We start from the raw sequence: 19,086 nt of genomic DNA on the forward strand, positions 1-19,086 counted from the left end.
CCTGGAGCCTGACAGTGCAGAAGCAGGAGGGGTGAACCCAGCCGTGTGGATGAGTAGTCAGTTCCCATGCCCACTAGGGTGTGAGGGAGGGCGTGGAGCAGGGTGGCGGGGAGCCACTGAGAGACTGTGACTCTGCAGTGCTGACTTCTGAGTCTTCTAAAGTCACTCTGGCTATGGGAGTGGAGAGGGGACAAACATCCACGCATACAGGGATTCTAGCCTCTTCGGGTACCAGGCACACTTACACGCATACAGGGAAAACACTCACACACACAAGTAAACTAAGCTGTAGTTTAACTAACTGGACCGGGGAGCGGTTCAATTGGTAGAGTGATTGATTGTCTGGCATGCACAAATCTCTGAGTGTGATTCTCAGCGCTGCATGGCAATGCCTGCCAATAATCCCAGCACTGAGGACGATCAACGTTCAAGAAGGGGTGAGCATAATGGCTCAGCAGGTAAAGGCATCTGCTGCCAACCTTGCTAATCTCTGGATCCCTCATAATGGAAGGAGAAAGTTAACTCCTGCAAATTGCCCTCTGACTTCCGTGTGTGTGTGTGTGTGTGTGTGTGTGTGTGTGTGTGTGTGTGTATGGGTCATGGCAGGCATGTTAATACACATAAACAAATGGAAAAAAATTAAAGGTTAAGACCATCCTCAGCTATAAAGCAAACTCAAGATCAGTATACTCCATATAAGATCCTGTCACAAACACACAAAAGCCAGAGACAGCCAGGGCTGGAGAGCCTGCTCAGAGGTTAAGAGCACTGGCTGCTCCTTCAGAGAACCTGCATTCAGACCCCAGCACACACACGGTGGCTCACAATCATCTGTAACTCCAGTTCAGGGGATCCAATGCCCTGTTCTGGTCTCTGTGGGGACTACATGCATATGGTATACATACATAAATCCAGGTACACACACAGATAAAAATAAATTAATCTTAAAAAACAAAATACAGAGAAACCCTGTCTCGAAAAACAACAACAACAAACAAAAACAAAACAAACAAACAAAAAATAACAACAACAAAAATCCAAAAACCTAAGAGGAGGAGGCTGGCCGGGAGCGCTGAGGCAGGAAGATCTGAGGCCGCAGGAGTGACAGCAGTGCTGCCCATGAGCCTGGGCTGTGACCTGCTCCCTTACCAAGAGAGCACACAGGTAAAGAAACAGACCCACTGAGCACACAGGGCAGGCTGTGTCAAGACAGACAGCTGAAAGCTCTGGGGTCGGGAGTGGGCCCTGGGTGAGGGTATGTTTGGAAGGAGCTGACCTGAAGTCTATAGAAATCAGACAGAGTAGGTAACGAGGGAAGGGGTAGGGGAAAGGACTGAGTCTAGAGGCACCAATACAATGGAGAGGACAGGAGGAGGGAGGGGAACACTAAGACTGAAGAGGAGGAAGGGGGCGGTCACAGTGATCTCTGCTGAAGGGCCACTGTTCAGTTCTGGGAAGCCACTGGGCCACTGCAGGAACCACTTGGTCAACGTTATGGTGCAGACTTCTGCCCCAGCATCTTTCCAGCCTACTCTCTATAAGCACAGCAGGACTGTTGTGGGTAGAGGAATACTCAGGTACCAGACCCCTCCAGCCCCAGCAGGCAAGAGTGTATGAGACTGAGTACTGTCCTGTGGCTGGTTCTGCCTCAGGATCTCTGACGAGAGGGACAATCCAAAGGAAGATGCTAGAAATCCTGTCTGGGTCTGCGAACCCTAGGGTGGAGCCTTGTCATCTGCTGAGAGACAGAGCCACCTAGTGGGCAGATGTGTAAGACCCCCTTGGCCACCTAGGCAGACATTTGGTGCATGAGCTGAGGTTGGCTAGGCAGTGCCACTCAGCCTCACAGCATGGACAGAGACATAAGCTCATGGCCTAGACTAGACACTAGCCTGGGGCTCTATTAATATGTATCTGGACGTGGGTTGATTTGTAACACAGAGAAAATAAAAGAAAGTTTGAGCAGATCTTCCACACTGGGGGGCCTCCTGGCCCCAGTTCACAGTCCTTGGAATCCTCAAGCCTCCTGAAGTAGAATTTACTCTGGATCTATGTGACTTCCAGAGGTACGGGGCATCAGCAGCACAAATGTTCCACACCCTTCATCAGATATGATTCTCCCCAATCCAGAAAATGCATGCCACAGCAAAGAAAGGTCTACAGATGCCTCCCGCCCAAGAGGCCCCAGATTCCAGAGTGTCTCTGACAGCCACACCTACCTGCCCACAGCTGCCTCTGGCTACATCAGCAGTTTCGGAGCCACGGCACAGTGAGGTCACCGTGGTTACCTCCTGTTTCTGAGACAGAGTCTCACATCGCCCAGGCCAACCTCCAACTCACTAAGTAGTCAAGAATGACTTAGTTGATCCTCCTGCCTCTGCCTCCCAAGTGCTGGGATCTAGGGGGTGTTACTATGTATCCATTTGGTGCTGGGGACTAAACCCAAGTTTTCATGGACACTAGGCAAGCACTCTACCGACTAAGCTATAACCTCAGCCTTTACCGTGACGTTCTTAAACAGCACAGTAGACTGTGTATTCTCAACTGTTGGTTCTGCAAAGTAAGTTTTCATGTGTGTGTGTGTGTGTGTGTGTATGCTTTATATGTACATAAAATAGAGTTTCATGTATCTCAGGCTGGCCTTGAACTCTTGCTAGGATATATAAGTGTGCACCAACATGTACAGTTAAATAATAACTTTTATTATTTTTTATTGTAAATAGATAATAAACAGTAACTTTTAAAAAGATTTATTTTATTTTATTTTTAGTTAAGTATGTGTGGGTGTCTGTGCATGTGAGTGCAGGTTCCTATGGAGGCCAGTGACACTAGATTGCACTGGAGTTACAGGTAGTTGTGAATTATCTGATATGGGTGTGCTGGGAATTGAACTCTGGCCATCTGCAAAAAAACAGTACTTGTTCTTAACTGCTGAGCCAACACATAACTTCTTAAAGGCAGGGGGCTATAACTGAATACTAGTGTGCCTACCTAGCATGTGCAGGGCCCTGGGTTGGACCCAGTGAAAATTTTTCACTTCTTATGAAAGAATGCTTAAACAACACACAAAAATATTTTCACAAAACTCGCTAACTTGGAAAGTAAAAGTCCATTATGAAAACCTGTGTCCAGTCTCTGTGTCCTCTCAGGGGTGCAGCCCAGTAGAGCACAGGCTGACACACAGGAGGCTCCAGGACTGATCCATCTTTTCCATATTAACAGTATGTATCCCCTCAGTTCTTCTATATCCATTCAAGACAAAGGGACATGTGTGGGTGTGGCCTAGTCTGCCATGGTCCCCAGCTTCTTTACCGTTCCTATTAAGGACATCTGAGTAGGGACATCTGCACAGAGACTCAGAAACTCCGTGACTCCAGATCATGTGGGGGTAAGAAACGTCCCCTGGAACTAACTCAGAAGTCTGGAGCGTTCAGGTGGGCCTGGCTTAGGAGCTAGGTGGGGAAACCCAGACCACCCGTTAAGAAGAAAGGCACTCCTTCAAGAGGCAGAGGGAAGGCAGGGCTGACGGCAAACACACCCGGCTGTGCAGCACACTTGAGCAGGCACGCCTGGGCATGGTTTTGTATGATACATGCTCAGTCCCAAATTGCTGAGTTCCCAGAGGTACCCTGGAAGACTTCTTCCGAGCTGTCTGGGGCAAGCACTAGTGCCGGGGAAGCAACCCCTGTATCTAGGGCTGAGCCCACGACATGAAGGATAAATGGGGTGGCAGCCCAGTGTGCCGGACCTGCTCTCCCCCCCAGCAGCCTCAACACTGCCAAACACTCTGCTCTGCTCTACTCTGGTGGCTGCTCCTGCCTGAACATGCTACGGGCCACTAAAGTACCATTTTTTTTTTTTTTTGAGACAGGGTTTCTCTGTGTAGCCCTGGCTTTCCTAGTACTTGATCTGTAAAACAGGCTAGCCTCCTGAGTGCTGGGATTAAAGGTGTGGCCCACACTGCCTGGCTCACTAAAATACTGTACAACCCCAACCAAGTCCCAACCAAGCGTGAAAGATGAACAGAAAAGGACCATGAGGAGATGCTGCTCAGAACCCTGAGCTGGCGTCAGGCGGATCTCTCAGGGGGGAGGAGGCTCCGTGAGCAGCAAAGGGACGAGGAGCTAGCAGCCCAGCAGCCTTGTCAGTGAGGAGCAGTTCAATTCCTAGGCACCTATGTCTGGTCAAGGGCAGTGACTTCCTGCTTCCCAAACACTGCCTGCTAACTGGAAGTAATACAAGCGACAGCTGTCAAGGGCCAATGCTGTGTATTGATCCCTGGCACGGCCCCTGTTGTACAATAAACACTATAGTGGAACTTCTGACCGTGAAGATCTTTTGTATGTGGAGAAATCAAGCCCTCTGAGCCACCTCTTCCTGCTGGTGGCAGACCTGCCAGTCACTGTACCCGACACTTGTACCCGACAGGGACAGTGTTCTCAGAACACACTGAGCAGTTTCACATTCCCTGAACTAGGTGCTGAGTGGTTAGGGTCAGACTGAAGGTTAAGGGATGCAATAATCAGACACCCTGTGGTTGCACAAGGACAAGTCTACCTCCTCCTTCCTCCAGGCCTAGAAAGAGATCCACCGCCTGCCTTGCTGGATCCCACCGCTGGGAGCTGACAGGAGCCTGTGGATGGAGGGAACAACAGTCTGCTCTCCCTTACGGATCGGATTGCCCATTCAGCTTTGTAGAGAACACTGCTCTGCTCGGGGAGGGCTCACCCTGGTCGATGGAGTGCTGGGGCAGCTGGCTGAGCTGGCTGCTGACGACCCCTGCATAGGTGCGCAGGAACTCTTCCTCACTGGCGGTCAGCTGCAGGGTGAGAGCGCTGTGGTGAGAGGAGTGTGGACCTGTCCCTGAAGGCCCCACACCTGCTGCCCCCAGCACCCTGGACCTGTCTCCTAAGGCCCACACCTGCTGCCCCCAGCACCCTGGACCTGTCTCCTAAGGCCCACACTTGCTGCCCCCAGCACCCTGGACCTGTCCCCTAAGGCCCCACACCTGCTGCCCCCAGCACCCTGGACCTGTCCCCTAAGGCCCACACCTGCTGCCTCACACCTCCCCTCTTGCTCCCTGCCCTCTGTTCCTGGTGTCCCAGCAGTCACATCCTGTTCCAGTCCTGACACCCAGTGTCTACTCTGGCATAAAGCAGGTATGAAAGCTCAGACCCTGGCCACACACCGATGGCCAATTAGCAATCTCAGGTCTCTCCATTTCTCTTTCAAAAAATCCCCCTGTGCTTGCTACTGCTGCTCTCCTTAGTCCCCACCCTGCCCAGCTGCCCCGTATCTGCCCCCAGAAGAGAAGCCTCTCTGAGGTCACTGAGGAGGGTTAAAGTCTTCACCGTCTCTAGCTCAAAATTAAAAAATGGAGTGGAAAGATAATCTCAGCAATGTTCCCTAAAGTGAACGTGTGGGCTCTGTGCTTGGGGAGCCCGACCTGACAACAGAGATAATTCACGGGCCCACGAGCCTCTCCCAGTTCTGGCTGCACCGGCCCCTCCCATCTTCGGGGCAGCAGGCCCCCCACAGCCCACAGGCACTCACATTTGACCCCATCTTCCTCAGCATGAGCAGCACGCGGACCTTCTGCTGAATGTACATCTCCTCCGGACTCTTCCCGGGTGCTCCCTCGCGGTTCATCCCCCTGGCCCAGTTCTGGGGACACCTGCAAGGAGACGGGAAACGTTATGGGGAAAATGTCAGGCTGAGATACACTCTAATACTGACCCTCATCAGTGATGCACCCCTTTCTCAAATAGTCCTCCCCAGTAGGGACCTCATTTCTGGCAGCAAAGGAGAGGTTGTAGGGGAGGTGAGGGTCCTCGATGCCTTGTGACAGATGTAAGGCCCAGGCAGTATGGCTGAGGAGCTCTTATTCCAGAGCAGAGGCTGCAGGGGACAGCCAAGGTTTCTATTAAGAGCCACAGGACAAATGAGAAATGAAGCTCCAAGCATTCTGGGTTTTGAAGGCAAGAAGCAAGCACAAGCACAGGGACTTGATCAGAGTGGCTGTGCGGGGCCTGTGGCTCAGGAATCCAAGAGATCAGAGACAACACCCTGTGCAAAGCCCCTACCGAACGCAAGCGGTGAGCCCCTGGGCAAGGCACCAAGGAGTCCCTCTCCAGAGTGTCTGCCCAGGGCACTGGAAGGGCTGCCATAGCCACCCTCACACACCCACCCCACCTGTCAGAGGAGAGCTCCTGAAGATAGCTGTGAAGGCCAGCGGCTGTGTCCAGGTGTCTCTGGACTGAGCTACAGCCAGCCCGAGAGAGCAGCCCAGAGCCTCCTCCTCCAGAAGGAGCTGGGGGAGAGGAGGCAGGATCTAGGGGTTTGGGTTACACACTTGAACTCTTGGACAAGTCAGAAATAACGCAGCAGCTGGTGGGGTGGAGCCTCGGCAGCCCTGCTACCAAGGAGCTGCACTCGGGGAATGAGGGAGCGTGGGACTGACAGGCTAAGGACGGTCCTCACGCCATCTACTCTCAGTGGCCTGTGAGTCCTAGACAGGGATATGCTGGACAAGACAATACTCCATGCCAAGGGCGTACCCGGGAATGAACCAAAGCCTGGGCAACAGCTCCCAAGTATCTACTCGTCAGCTTCTGAAAGCCTAATGGGGCCCTCGCCCTGAGAGCCCATACAGCAGGTTGAAAACCTGTCCAGATGGGGCTGACATCATGCCTGACTACTTGACACAGCACAGGAGTCCTGCACGAGTCTCTGTATCCACCCTTGGAGCCCAGGAATCCACACTCCTCTCTTCTGAGGTCCACTCCCTTCCAACTCAGCCTGGGCTCAGAAAAGGCAAAGTAAGTACTAGGGCCTGGGAAAAGGCACAGGGGCCTCAAGCCTCATCTCCAGGGCACACCACAGCCTGTGGATGGCCTCGCCTGCTGCAGACCTCAGCGGAATGTTCTGGGGTAGGTCTCCTTCATTTCACCTCTTCTCAGTCTAGTTCAGGCACCAGCACTGTTGCTCTGGGGATGGACCGCACATGGCCTCATGGTGACTCCTGCCTGAACCTTGAGTATGGACGCCGTGGCCTACGCCCTCCTCCCTGATGCCTCCATCTGGACTACCGATGGCCTTGGCCTCACAGCCCACTCACATCCTCCACTGTCTTTTCTCCTGCTGAGTGGCTATCACAGTCTACATAGGTCAGGAGAGACGATACCACCCCTGGCCTAGTCCTATCTGAAAATACATTTCCTAGTCCAGTGGTTGACCGTGAGGCCCAGTGTGATCAGTTCCCTCTGCAGCCTGGCTCCACCTACTCTTCTGCTGGTCAGCGTCTGCACTGGGTATCCACTCCCTGGGCCTAGAATTGGCTTCACCTCAGCCTCAGGGTACCTTTCCAGGAGAGCCAGTTCTGTGCCCTCACCTCCTGTCCCACAGCCCCGTCTCACGGTTCTAGTTTTCTGAGTGTCTTGTTGGAATGTCTGCTTGTTGTCTTTCAGTTTCTGCTGGAAGGCCAGGCTGTGTCTGCTCTACTTGCCCCTGGTTTCCTAGAGCCTGGCACCCAGTGGGCACTTAGTAAGTAGTGCCCACCTAGCTGAATGGGACAGGGAAGCAGTGTCTCAGGTCTCCCTTCTCTACTGTATTCATACCAATTTGGAACCAGTGTCATTGTATTAAGAGATTTAAGCAAGCCAGGCATGGTGGGGCTTGCCTTGGACCCCAGCACTTGGGAGGCAGAGGCAGGTGGATCTCTGTGAGTTCAAAGCTACCTGGTCTAAAAGAGAATTCTAAGACAGGGAGGGTTACAGAAGAATCCTGTCTCAAACAAACAAACAAGTAAGCAAGCAAGCAAACAAACAGTATTAACCCAGAGTCCCACGACCAAATTTAACTTTTCCAAAGGACTCTCCTTCTCAAAGTACTTAGTGTGGCTAGAGCCACTGTGATCTCCAGAAAACACTGGAAGTGTTTCATGAAGCTCTGATTCTGGGAATCAGAGCTCCCATGAGCAAAATCTTCCAACTGTGTCCTGTGCTCAAAGGCTGGGTCGGCCCCTAGGATTCACTGACATGCCAAGAACAGCCACTAGGTGCCACCATCCACAAAAGCATTGGAGCTTTCAGGGCATCTTGGTGACCCAAGAATCCTGCTGTCCATTCCCAAGGGAAGCTCTCACATAGCACACTCCAATCACAATGGGTCCCAAGGAACTCATATGTATTCACTCAGAGAGCTCCTCCAGCAGGTCAGCGGCCTGGTTAGCACTGCGGCCCCAGGGCCTTCAGAGGGCTTCCCCTGTAGGACGGTAGGCTATCATGTCAGTGCTGGCTGGAGAAAGCCCGTCGTTCAGCACTGTGCAGTCATGTTACACGGGTGTATGTTACAGCACTCTCCCTCAGCTTTAACCTTGCAGACTGCTCGTTGCTGCAGCCCAGCCATGGGCGCTCAGGGCTTATATAGCCACAGGGCTCCATGGTCGTCTTACGTCAACACGTGGGCCTGCCACAACACTGTCCCGTAAACTTCAGAAGAACCCTGACTTAGCATTTCTAAAAATTCTTGTCATCTAGCATTCCGTTTACACGCATTTCTTTATTTGCAAGTTTGCGTGCTCCCCGAGGTGCACATGAAGACAGAGATGATTTTCTGGGTCAGTTCTCTCCTAGGGATTGAACTCTCAAAGACTTGGTGGCAAGTTTCTGCTGGTGTTGTTACAGCCCTGCTTTGCTGCCCCTGCCTTGCTGCATGATGGGAAGGAACGCCCAGGGTTGGCTCTGGGATAGAAAGTGGAGCACAGGTCCCTGCCCTTCACATTCCAGGCCAAATGCTCTAGAAAGCGTCATAACTGATGCAAGACTGTCCTAATTCACAGTAAGGGTGTCAATGTGCGGAAAATTCATCCTAATCACCTCAGACAGATGTGCCACAAGCATATCATAGCATGCTTGGGTTTGTTGCTTACTGAAGCGAATGTTATTAAATTTTGATCATGGTTCTGTCAGGGAGTACGTTAATGTCACTGGAGGATCCCTAGTTTCCCCTGCAGGGATTAAGAACTGGTCTCTATTAAAATATGCCTAAATCACATAAGCTCAGACTGTAATTAATTTAGATACTAATTACTCACCCTAGCTCAGAATCAAAAGAAACGACGCATCTCAGTAATGGCTTCAGCTATCCCTACACACCCCCCACTCCTGCAGGCAGGTCGGTGCTTCCTTTCCACTACGAAAATTTCTCAGGAGTCAGGAGAAACAGACAAGGGAAAGTGGAAAGAAACTACAGGCAGATGTCAGCTACGCTACTGAATGGGAGGGGCGGAGCCTGTGGTTTCCTACTACGTAGTGATAAACCACATGTTATGTATAAAGTTGTGCCACGCCAGAAGATTCCATCTGACCGAGAACATAGAAACACCAGGGCTCCAGACACAGACAGGCAGCGCACACATGCAGCTGGTCGTTCTGAGCAGCCTGCCCGTCTGCTGCAGGAAGCAAGGCTGGTCAGGAGAGGATGAGGAAAAGAGGCTCCCAATCGCTGTGCAGGATCCACACAGGGAAGAGAACTGTGCGATCACGGCCTGACACGGGCACCGTGTGGGACATCAGGAACACGGATGCTGAATTCCCACCCAGCTACACAGACCTACATGGACCAAGCGATGGCACTTTGGAAGAATTAGGAGGCAGTGCAGGAGGAGAGGTCGGTGTTGCCCCATGGGTCTCTATCAGCTGCTGAGGAGCTGATAGGCTGGCCTCCCTCTGACCTGCTTGAGTGGCCCTGGACCCAGGGAGGGCCCCGCGTGCTCTCTGTTATTTATAAACCGGAAGCTAATGCTGTTTGCGCACTTGCATTTATTAAAAAAAAAAGTTTAGTTTATAACAATGGGGGTCTTGCATCCGCTTAGAAAAATAAAAAAGAAGCTTTAAGCTGAAAGTACACCAGAGCACAGGCTGGCTCTTCAGGTTGTCCTCTGGGGTGCATCAGTTAACTGCCTTCCAGGGTAAAACACACTAGGAAGCCAGGTGTGATGGCTCTCACCTGTAATCCCAGCACTTGGAAAGTAGAGGCAGGAGGATGCCACAAGTTTGAAACAGCCTGATCCACACATTGAGTTCCAGGCCAACCACAGACAGACAGTAATATACTCTGCTAAAAACCCAAACAAAACACATACCATGAGAGCCAGGCATGGAGGTTTTCCTCTAACTTGAGGCTACACTGGACTATGTAGCGAGTTTTGATTCAATCTAGACTATAAAATGAGAATCCGTGTCAAAAATATTTTTTTAAATTTTTTGTTTTTGGAGACCATGTCTCTCTATATTGCTCTGGCTGTCCTGAAACTCACTATGCAGACCAGGATGTCTTCAAACTCACAGAAATTCATCTGTCTCTGCCTCCCAAGTGCTGGGATTAAAGGTCTGTGCCACCATGCCTGGTTCAAAATTTTTAAAGCATCTGACAATTTTTTTTAAAAAGGAGCTAGGCAAAGTGGTACATGGCTACGGTCCCATCCCTTGGGAGATAGATGGTGAGGCAGCAGGACTTCTAAGGTCACCCTCAACTACACAGTGAGTTTGAGGCCAGGCCAGGATACAGCAGACCCTGTTTCCAAAACACAAACAGGCAACATACATACAGACACACACACAGACATACACAGACATACCCCCACAAAGACACACCCCACAGACACTCAGACAAGACACACACAGACACACAAAGACAGACAGACAGACACACAAGGGCATGAAAGCTGGGGATGTGGCTCAGTGGTAACACATTTGCCTAGCTCACACAAGGCCCTGAGCTCCATGTGCAATGCACCACAAAAACAAACATCTCTGAAACATTTAAGTATATACGCTTACACAAGGTTTATAGCAGACAAAACCAACAACAACAACAACAACAACAAACCCACCGTATAACTCATAGAGTTAATAGAAAATACTAACCCAGGGCAATCCGGATCGCTCAGCAGGTAAAGACACTTGCTGCCTAAGTCTGGTGAACTGAGTTTGATCCCTAGACTCACACAGAGGTGGACAGAGAGAACCAAGTTCACACGTGCATTGTGGCTCTGCCATTATCATACACAACCATAAAATATCTGCTCAAATCCTATCCTGAAAACCTAGCAACACTGTGACATTGACTCTAAGAACTACACATCAGGTAGGCAGCTTAGTGGTACAGTGTGTTTGTTATATGCACAGGTCCTGGGTGCAAGTTCCAGCAGTACAAGTTAAACAAACAAACAAGAAAGAAAAAGAGGCCCCACACTGGAAGAAGCAAGCATCACGTGGGACCACGGCAAAGGCAGTCAGATGGGTGACTGTTGGTGGTGTTCATCCCTTGGGTCTGGTCTCAAGCTTCTCCCCCCTCCCTCCACAAGAGCACTGTCCCAAGGCCACAGAACAGAGCCTTCCCCTCAAGTCCTTACCTGCTTCTGGAAATTAACTTCAGGCAAACAGATGCTCAACTCTAAAGGGAGGGCTGCGGCTGAGAAGAAATAGGAAGGTGCCGCCCTGTGGAAACACAGAACACGGTCATGGGAGGAGCCTGAAGGCCCCAGTGCCTGCCGCAGTGGGACCGTGCGCACGCCCCCATGCTGAGGGAGCAGAACCTCTGGCACAAAGCCTGTGGCCATGGCTCTGTCACAGTCCAGAAATACCTGTGTGTCAGGTAAGCCCAGGGAGCCTGCTCTAACACCTTCAAGACAGGGTGCTGAGTGTGCACCAGGCCTCTCGTTTCCGGCTGAGGCAGGTCTGCTTGCTCCACACAACACACAACTCCTCCTCTGGGCTAGTCACCCTGTCTAGAAACATGGGACCAGAATGGCTCACTGTGACAGATGGCCTCCCACCCACCAAACACCTCAGAAAACAAGGTCAGGTCCCTCAGCCTCCTGTGTGCTTCAACTGTGTCCATCCGTGTACATAGCTGACATCTGCAGCTGTCCTCTGGTACAGACACATGTCACACATACAGGAGGCACGACCGAGGCTTACACACTGACTACCCTGGCAGCAGTCTGTCTGCTCTGACACACCTCTTCCAAGAACGAAAGAACACAGCTTTCCTGGCTTTTCCCAACAACCTCATCACCTGGATAACAGGTACCGGCTAACCTGGTGGAAGTGTGGCCTCCTGAGGGACCAGTGGCCATCATTCCAGAGTACTAGAGCTTGTCAGTCTTTGTATCCCACCCAGCAGTGAGTGACCTCCAAGTTCTCAACCCCGTTCAGCCCTGCCAAGCCTGAGGGCAATGGGTTCTAAGCCAGATGCAGGAAGGACCAAAGCAGCCTGGGAATATCTCCCTACCTGCCTTCTATAGACGAAGCTGCCAAGACTGAGGAAGGCACAATTCTATACAAAGGAATACACACACACACACACACACACACACACGGGGGGGGAGGGTTGGGGGGCGTGTGTGTGAGCGCACACACTTGAGCATGCACGTGGAGTCAGAGGCAGGAGTAGTGCATCTCCCTCTATCACCCTCAGCCTCATATCTTTGAGACAAGGTCTTGCCCAGAACCGGAAGCTCACCATTTGGCCAACTGGCTGATTCTTAGGATCTGGCTATCTCTGTCTGCCCCATCCCGAGATGGTTACAAGCACATGTGGCCATTCCCTTTTTTTCTATTTTTTTAAAACATAGTGCTGAGAATTTGAACTCAGGTCCTCTTGTCTGTATAGCAACTGCTTCTATGCACTGAGCCATCCTCCCAGCCCTACACAGTGGGACTTCAACAGTCTCCCGAGTCAGACACCACTCTGAGTGTGCTGTGTGGGTCCCTCCATCTGGAGGATGGCTGGGATAGCAGTGCTAGCTAGCATCCTGCCTGACACTCCAACCCACCATCAGAGCAGTCCTATAGGAAGAGGCCATTTATAGCAATTAATTGCTCTCTTCTTCCTCCAGATATCAAAGCACCGAAATACCAAGGAACCCTGGGGAACTTTCCACCCAAGTCCTCACATTCCTTCAAAGGAGATGAAAAGAGAATCTCCTACTTCTGAGGCTTTTAGTTCTTCAACGGCCATGATCACTAATTATCCCTCCTGTCCACAGGGCTCAGGACCTTCCAAGGAGGAGAGGGAACTTTGTGACTTAAGGGAACGCATCAAAAGGCCAGGATGACCCAGGTCTTCCCAGCCAGGTATCCATTTAAAAATCAGGCCAACGGTTCCCGACTACAAAGAAAGAAACTGAGGCTCATGATGCCAGGTCCTGGGCAGCACTGGATACTTTTGTAATCCAGGAGCTGGCTTCTGTTCTTAGCCAGCTGTCACTAACCAGCAGTATGATTCAAGACTGGTCACCATGCCATGTGCCATGTGTTCAGAATATGTCAAAAGTAGCTTGAGCTGTGTGCCCCAAAGGTAGACACAGACACGGTGTGACGCTGGCTTCCCGCACTGGAGGCTGCACAGTGACAAGGGCCCCCATGCTAACACGGGCTACTGCACATGACTTGGAGTTCAGCTCCCTCATCACATGTTGATCTGTCTGTGCATTCTTAACTTGTGGTGAGGGGAGACGGACTCCATTCAAGTCACGCTCAGAAAATGCTTCTCAGACAGTGTGTGACAAAGTACACGGACGAAAATATAAGGCCTCCCGGGGACATACTTCCAGGAGCTTCTGTTAGGAGTTCCGTGAGAAGAGTCAGCCTGGGGCCCAGTCACAGCCCACGGGGAAAGGAAGTCTGAGAAGCCTACAGAGAGATGACAGGAACAGACTCTTCCTTCTGATAAAGTGGGCACATAGTGAGTATCTCCAAAAATCTCTAGGACAAAAATCTCCAGAATGGAGACAGCCAGGCCTGGGAGGCATCAGGATCTCCTGAGTGGTCCCAGGGCAAGGATGGTGCTCTTGGGGAAGAGAAACTTTGAGATTCAGATGTCCAGAAAGGTAATGACACAGGAAGGCCTGGGCTGCAGCAGAGCACACAGAAGGGCAGAAGGGCAGGAGCCAGGAAAAAACTGACACTCAAGAAGCATGGGCTGAACCAAGTCCACCTTGTCACACAGTGTCAATCCCTGGTCTAGGGGTGACTAAGCTAAGAGGCCTTCCAAACAAAGTGGTGAAGCCCAAGGGTAAGTAAAAACAGCAGAGTGAAAGGAGTCCAGGACAGGATCCTTTACAGGGGACGCGGCAGTCAGAGAGGACAGCTCTGATGGGTACCCCCTACTCACCTCACCCCAGTCAGGCCCCACTGCTCACAGCTCACTAACCCAGCCACTCCTGAGAGGCCCTCCCCACCTCCACTGCAGCAGACAGTAACTTGCCAGCACCTCCGTCGCAGGGGTGCTGACCTGTTCTCCTCTTCCTCAGGTGGAATCTCCTCTGCTTCTTCCTGGGTTTACGCCTCTCGGCACCTCCTCCACCCCCCAGCTCAGCACTGGTACTGCCAGCCTCCTGTTTGTCACCCTTTAGAAGCAGTCTTCTTTGTTCTTCAGCTGTAGGTCCCATGCCTGTTAGGTGGGCCACCCACACCCCTGTACTGTTTGCAGGACACTGGCCTGAGTCTTGTCTATAACCACTCTTAATCTTAGCTTTGCTCTCAAAGGTGGGGGCCAGCTGACCGTGTTTGAGGGGATTTTCAAGATCAAATCTCCATAGTCCAAAAGAAACAAGGGAGTCGGGCCTGGTGGCATGAGCCTATAATCCTTGGACTTGGGAGGTGGAGGCAAGAGTCCAAGGTCATCCTCAGTTATTTAGGGAGCTGAGACTAGACCAGCCTAGGCTACCTGAGACTTTGTCTCAAAAAGCAAACAAATAGGCAAACTAACTCAAGCAAGCAGGGAAGAGGGCAGTCTATACATGCAAAAGGGTACAAAGGTCACATCACAAAGAGAAGAGCAGAAGACTGAGAGAGACCCAGGAAGGTCACAGACAGGGAGGGAGGGCCACCAACAGGCGTCACTCTCTTGATCTAAGTCTGGACAGATCACATTCACATGCGCACACACACCAGAGAGAGAGAGAGAGAGAGAGAGAGAGAGAGAGAGAGAGAGAGAGAGAGAGAGAGAGAGAGAGAGAGAGAGAGGACGAGAACACAAGCTCCTGGGGCTGTGGGTTGAAGTGGGATGACTGAAGTGCAGGACCTCCTATATGAACACAAAGGCCACAGGGGAGGACCTCGTATATGAACACAAAGGCCATTGTCTTCTGAGAATCATCCCAGGCAAAGTCCTCAGCTTGAAATAAGAAGGCAGAGATCAGCCTGAAATCTGAGTGCCTTCTCCTGGGCTCATCTGCAGCCTTGAGGCTGGGGCCTAGAGGAAAAGAAAATGTCCACTCCAGAGCCTTAGAATGAACGCCCAGGCCCTGATGGCTATAAAACCAGCACCCTCTTCACTCTGTCACACGTCAGGAACTCTCCTTTCTTACACACAACCTTAGTACCGTGTGAGTGGTGTATGTGGGTATATGCCCACGAGCAGGGGGGGGGGGAGGGCGGGCGGAAGAGAGGGGGGGAAGAGAGGGAGAGAGAGAGAAACTTATTCCCACAGGTTGCCCTCTGATTTCCACACAAAGTATACACAAATAAATAAACAGAAATTTTAAAAGTCTACATGCTTAAAATGCCCAAGCTTCTTTCTCTTCATTCTCCTTCCAAATTCAACCACCAGGCCCCAGCTGATTCAGAGGCACGAAAGGGTTAAGAGGTAAAGGTGGCTCTCTCTTACCACATGTGCCCCACTCACTGGGGATGTTCATGGGTCTCTGAACAGCACCCTGAGGATATTTAGCAGGCTGAGTCCTCACTGCAGGCTGCCTTGGGAGCCGAGCTGGAGGACCACCAGCATGTGTACTCCCCACTGGATGCAGGCACCACACTCTGCAGGGCTGACAAGTGACACAATGTCTGCTGGGAAGCAAGGCCGTGCCCACTTGAGAGAGTTGTGTTCAACAGTGTGTGGGAAGCAGGGTCTGGCCTGCTATTTGCCAAGCACTTCCCCAGCTCTGCAAATAAGCCACTCTGTCTCCATCATCAGCCATGGGTTGCACCATGAAGACGCAGGCGACTTGCATGTTAACTGCCTGAACACGGACTTGAACCCAGGTCATGTGGGCTCCTCTGTTGTCCTCCAGTAGGTCAGTAAAAATGTGCTCTGGGCCAGGAGAGGGAGGTAGGCCTGAGTTCCAGTTTCTGGGGAATCCCACACTGGGTGGCACCTCAGGTCCTCCAGGGACATAGTAAACGTGGCACCACAGAAAAATTTACCTGCTCCATTCTTGGTAATTAGCCTGCAATAGCTGGCTCCTGATGACTGCTCAGGCCAATCATGCAGTTGCAGGGTGCAGTGCCATTCTTGGGGGGTGAGTCTGGGATTAGGAATCTGTCCTGAGGATACCAACCCAAATTCAAACCTGCCCTGGTTCCTTCCTGCTTGTGAAGCCAGGCCATGCACAGAACAATGGTAATTATGATTGCTGCTGTGGCATTTCCCAAGTGCCGGCATCGACTCAGCCACGTTGTGTGCACTGTCTTATTTAAATTTAGACTTCACGAGCCTGCAAGGTAGGAATTATTGCTATTTAATAGATGAGGCAACTGAGGCTCAGGGAAGCTAAGCAATCTGCCCAAGGCCATGAAGAGACTCCAAGGCAGGGCCTGGATTCCAGTTCCTGCTTTGAGCTGCATCCTATGAACAGAGGGCAGAGCTTTAAAGAATATTATTGGGCAACTGAAGATAATGTAATACACAAGAATCGTGTGCCCATGTCACACATGTTGAGTGTAATAAGGACACTGTGGTGACATCAGGAAATACCCTGTGGTGGTGTTTTTGCTGTTAGTTCTGTATTTCTATATGTCTGCTGTTTTCCCTGTGTACCACATGCATGCAATCCTCTCCGCAGCCAGAACAGGAGCTCAGATCCCCTGGAACTGGAGTCACCATGGGAGTTCTGGGAATCAAACCTGGGTCCTCCTAACCTCTGGGCCAGCTCTTCAGACCGATTATTCTGGTTTCTGAGAGGCAATAGCTCCATAGTTGCTCTTAACTCTTGACTCTGCTGGGGGTTAAGAGTACCTGCTGCCCAAGCAGGAGGACCTGAGCTCCTGAGTAGCCAGTAGTGAGCAGCCAGTTTAGCCAAAACAGTGAGCTTCCAGTATGGTGAGAGACCTTGTCTAAAGGGAATAAAACAGAAAGCAGAATACAGCACTCAGTGGCCTCTGGGACATGGACATAGTCAGGGACATGCATAAAGGCACACGTGCACGTGCGCACACACAGAATGTTCACGTGTTCTGTGAACTCATGGATGTGTGCTGACAGACAACATGAAGGTGTATACAGCAAAGTGGTGAACTGGACTGGTGAGGAGCAAGTCGAGGGCCTCGCCACACAAGCCTGACAGTGCAAGCCATAGAACCCGCAGTGGGAAAAAACACAACTACTGTTAAGTAGTCCTCTGACCTCAACACGTGTGCCACATCCTACACATGGCCATTGCTTTCACAAACACAAATAACAACATTCTTTTATACAGAAAAATTGGTGAGTCTAATTTTTCAAACCTTTGAAAACAAAATTAGAACCTAAGAAAGGAAGCATTAAAAAAAAAAAAAAAACACTTGGAACTCAACTTTTTCAGGCATAGGGGAGGCACACAGTAGTTCTCCAGGCAAGAGGGAAGCACATAGGAGGTCTCCAGGCACTAGGTAGGCACACAGTAGGTCTCTGAAGGCCTAATTGTCCTACCTTAGTCCCAGTGTATAAGACTTCTTCAAGTAGGAGATAGCTGTGAGGCCCATGTATGGTGAACCAGTCTCTCTGGCCACAGGTCTCTGGTTCGGGAGGGACTCCCACAGATTTACCTTGCCTACCACAAGCTGCCTGCCTGCCCCATTCATGGCTGCACCAGTCCTTCAGAAGAATCTGAAGTGCACAGCACTCTCAAGAAGGCCTCTTGGTGAGGTTCTGACAGTACTGAAATCTAATCCAGGACCTCCACCTGTCACAGGAGGAGCATCAGTATAAGTACCAATAAAGTCTCCACCTTCACACCAGGGGGGTGGTGCAGGGGACTCCCTAAGAGCCCAGGAGACCTGACTCTTCCTTTCTGTGTAGTGGTCCTGACTCAGAGCAAGGCCTAAAGACCACCAACACACAAAACAAAAGGATTCCAGGACCCACCTGGAGACAGCTTTCCCACGACTAGCAGGCTACAAAGGAGGCAGGAAGGGCTGGCCCCCTTCCTTCAGTCCACAGCAGGGGGAGAGGTGGTCACATTCTATGTTCCTTCTGCAGTGTGGCTCTCACTGACTGCAATTTCACTTCCCAGGAGACATTTGGGAATGTCTACAGGTATTTTGTTTCTTGCCCTGGAACAGGCAAGGCACACATGCAAGGCAGGTACTCTACCTCTGGACTACAAGATCCAGCCTCTATTAAGATTTTGTTTGTTTGTATGTTTGTTTGTTTGTTTGTTTATAGATAGGATCTCACTATGTAGTCCAGGCTGCTTTATCCCCTGAATGCTGGGATGAAAGGTGTATACCACTGTTCCTAGCTAGGGACATTTGTTTTTTCAAAATTCTTAATTTTATTTCATTGTGGATGTTGTATGTGGGTATGTGCACGTGCAGTGCCCAAGGAGGACAGAGGCTTCAGGTCCCCTGGGAGCTGGAGCGTCAGGTCGTTGTGCCCACACGATCTGGGTGCTGGGAACTGAACTCAGGTCCTCTGCAAAAGCAGCACAGACTCTTTACCACTGAGCCACTTCTCCAGCCCCAATAATAATAATAATAATAATAATAATAATAATTAAAAAAGGCTTATTTTTAGTTTTATGGATGTGTCTATGGGTCTGTGTGTGGTTATGTATAAGTACATGCATGCAGATGCTGGCAGAGGCCAGAGGAGAGTATCAGATGCCCTGGAGCTGGAGTTAGAGGTAGTTTTGAGCCACCTGACCTGAATGCTCAGAACCAAATGTAGTTCCTCTGCAACAGCAGCAATCGCTCTTAACTGCTGAGCCAGCCCAGGGAAGATTTTGTTTGTTTGTTTCTCTGTTTTTTGAGACAGGAGTTCTCTATGTAGCACTGACTGTCCTGGAACTCTCTGTAGACCAGGCTGCTTCTGCCT

General features: G+C 50.9%; 1 protein-coding gene across 2 annotated transcripts in view; it reads right to left on the reverse strand.

Moving 5' to 3' along the window:
* The window catches only part of Ctnnbip1 (catenin beta interacting protein 1), a 48,572-nt gene that overhangs the window by 15,111 nt on the left and 14,375 nt on the right, over positions 1 to 19,086 (reverse strand). Inside the window, exons 2-4 of one of the 2 annotated variants that reach the window (XM_028757899.1) lie at positions 11,417 to 11,501; positions 5,554 to 5,674; positions 4,729 to 4,819 (exon numbers count right to left, since the gene is read on the reverse strand). In XM_028757899.1, coding sequence (XP_028613732.1) covers positions 4,729 to 4,819; positions 5,554 to 5,649 — 187 coding nt within the window. In that variant the 5' untranslated portion in view covers positions 5,650 to 5,674; positions 11,417 to 11,501. The remainder of the gene's footprint in view (positions 1 to 4,728; positions 4,820 to 5,553; positions 5,675 to 11,416; positions 11,502 to 19,086) is intronic. The other variant, XM_028757900.1, reaches the window with a different exon arrangement.

This window comes from Grammomys surdaster, unplaced genomic scaffold, assembly GCF_004785775.1.
Source record: "Grammomys surdaster isolate TR1022 unplaced genomic scaffold, NIH_TR_1.0 126185, whole genome shotgun sequence".
NCBI classification, from domain to species: Eukaryota; Metazoa; Chordata; class Mammalia; order Rodentia; family Muridae; genus Grammomys; species Grammomys surdaster.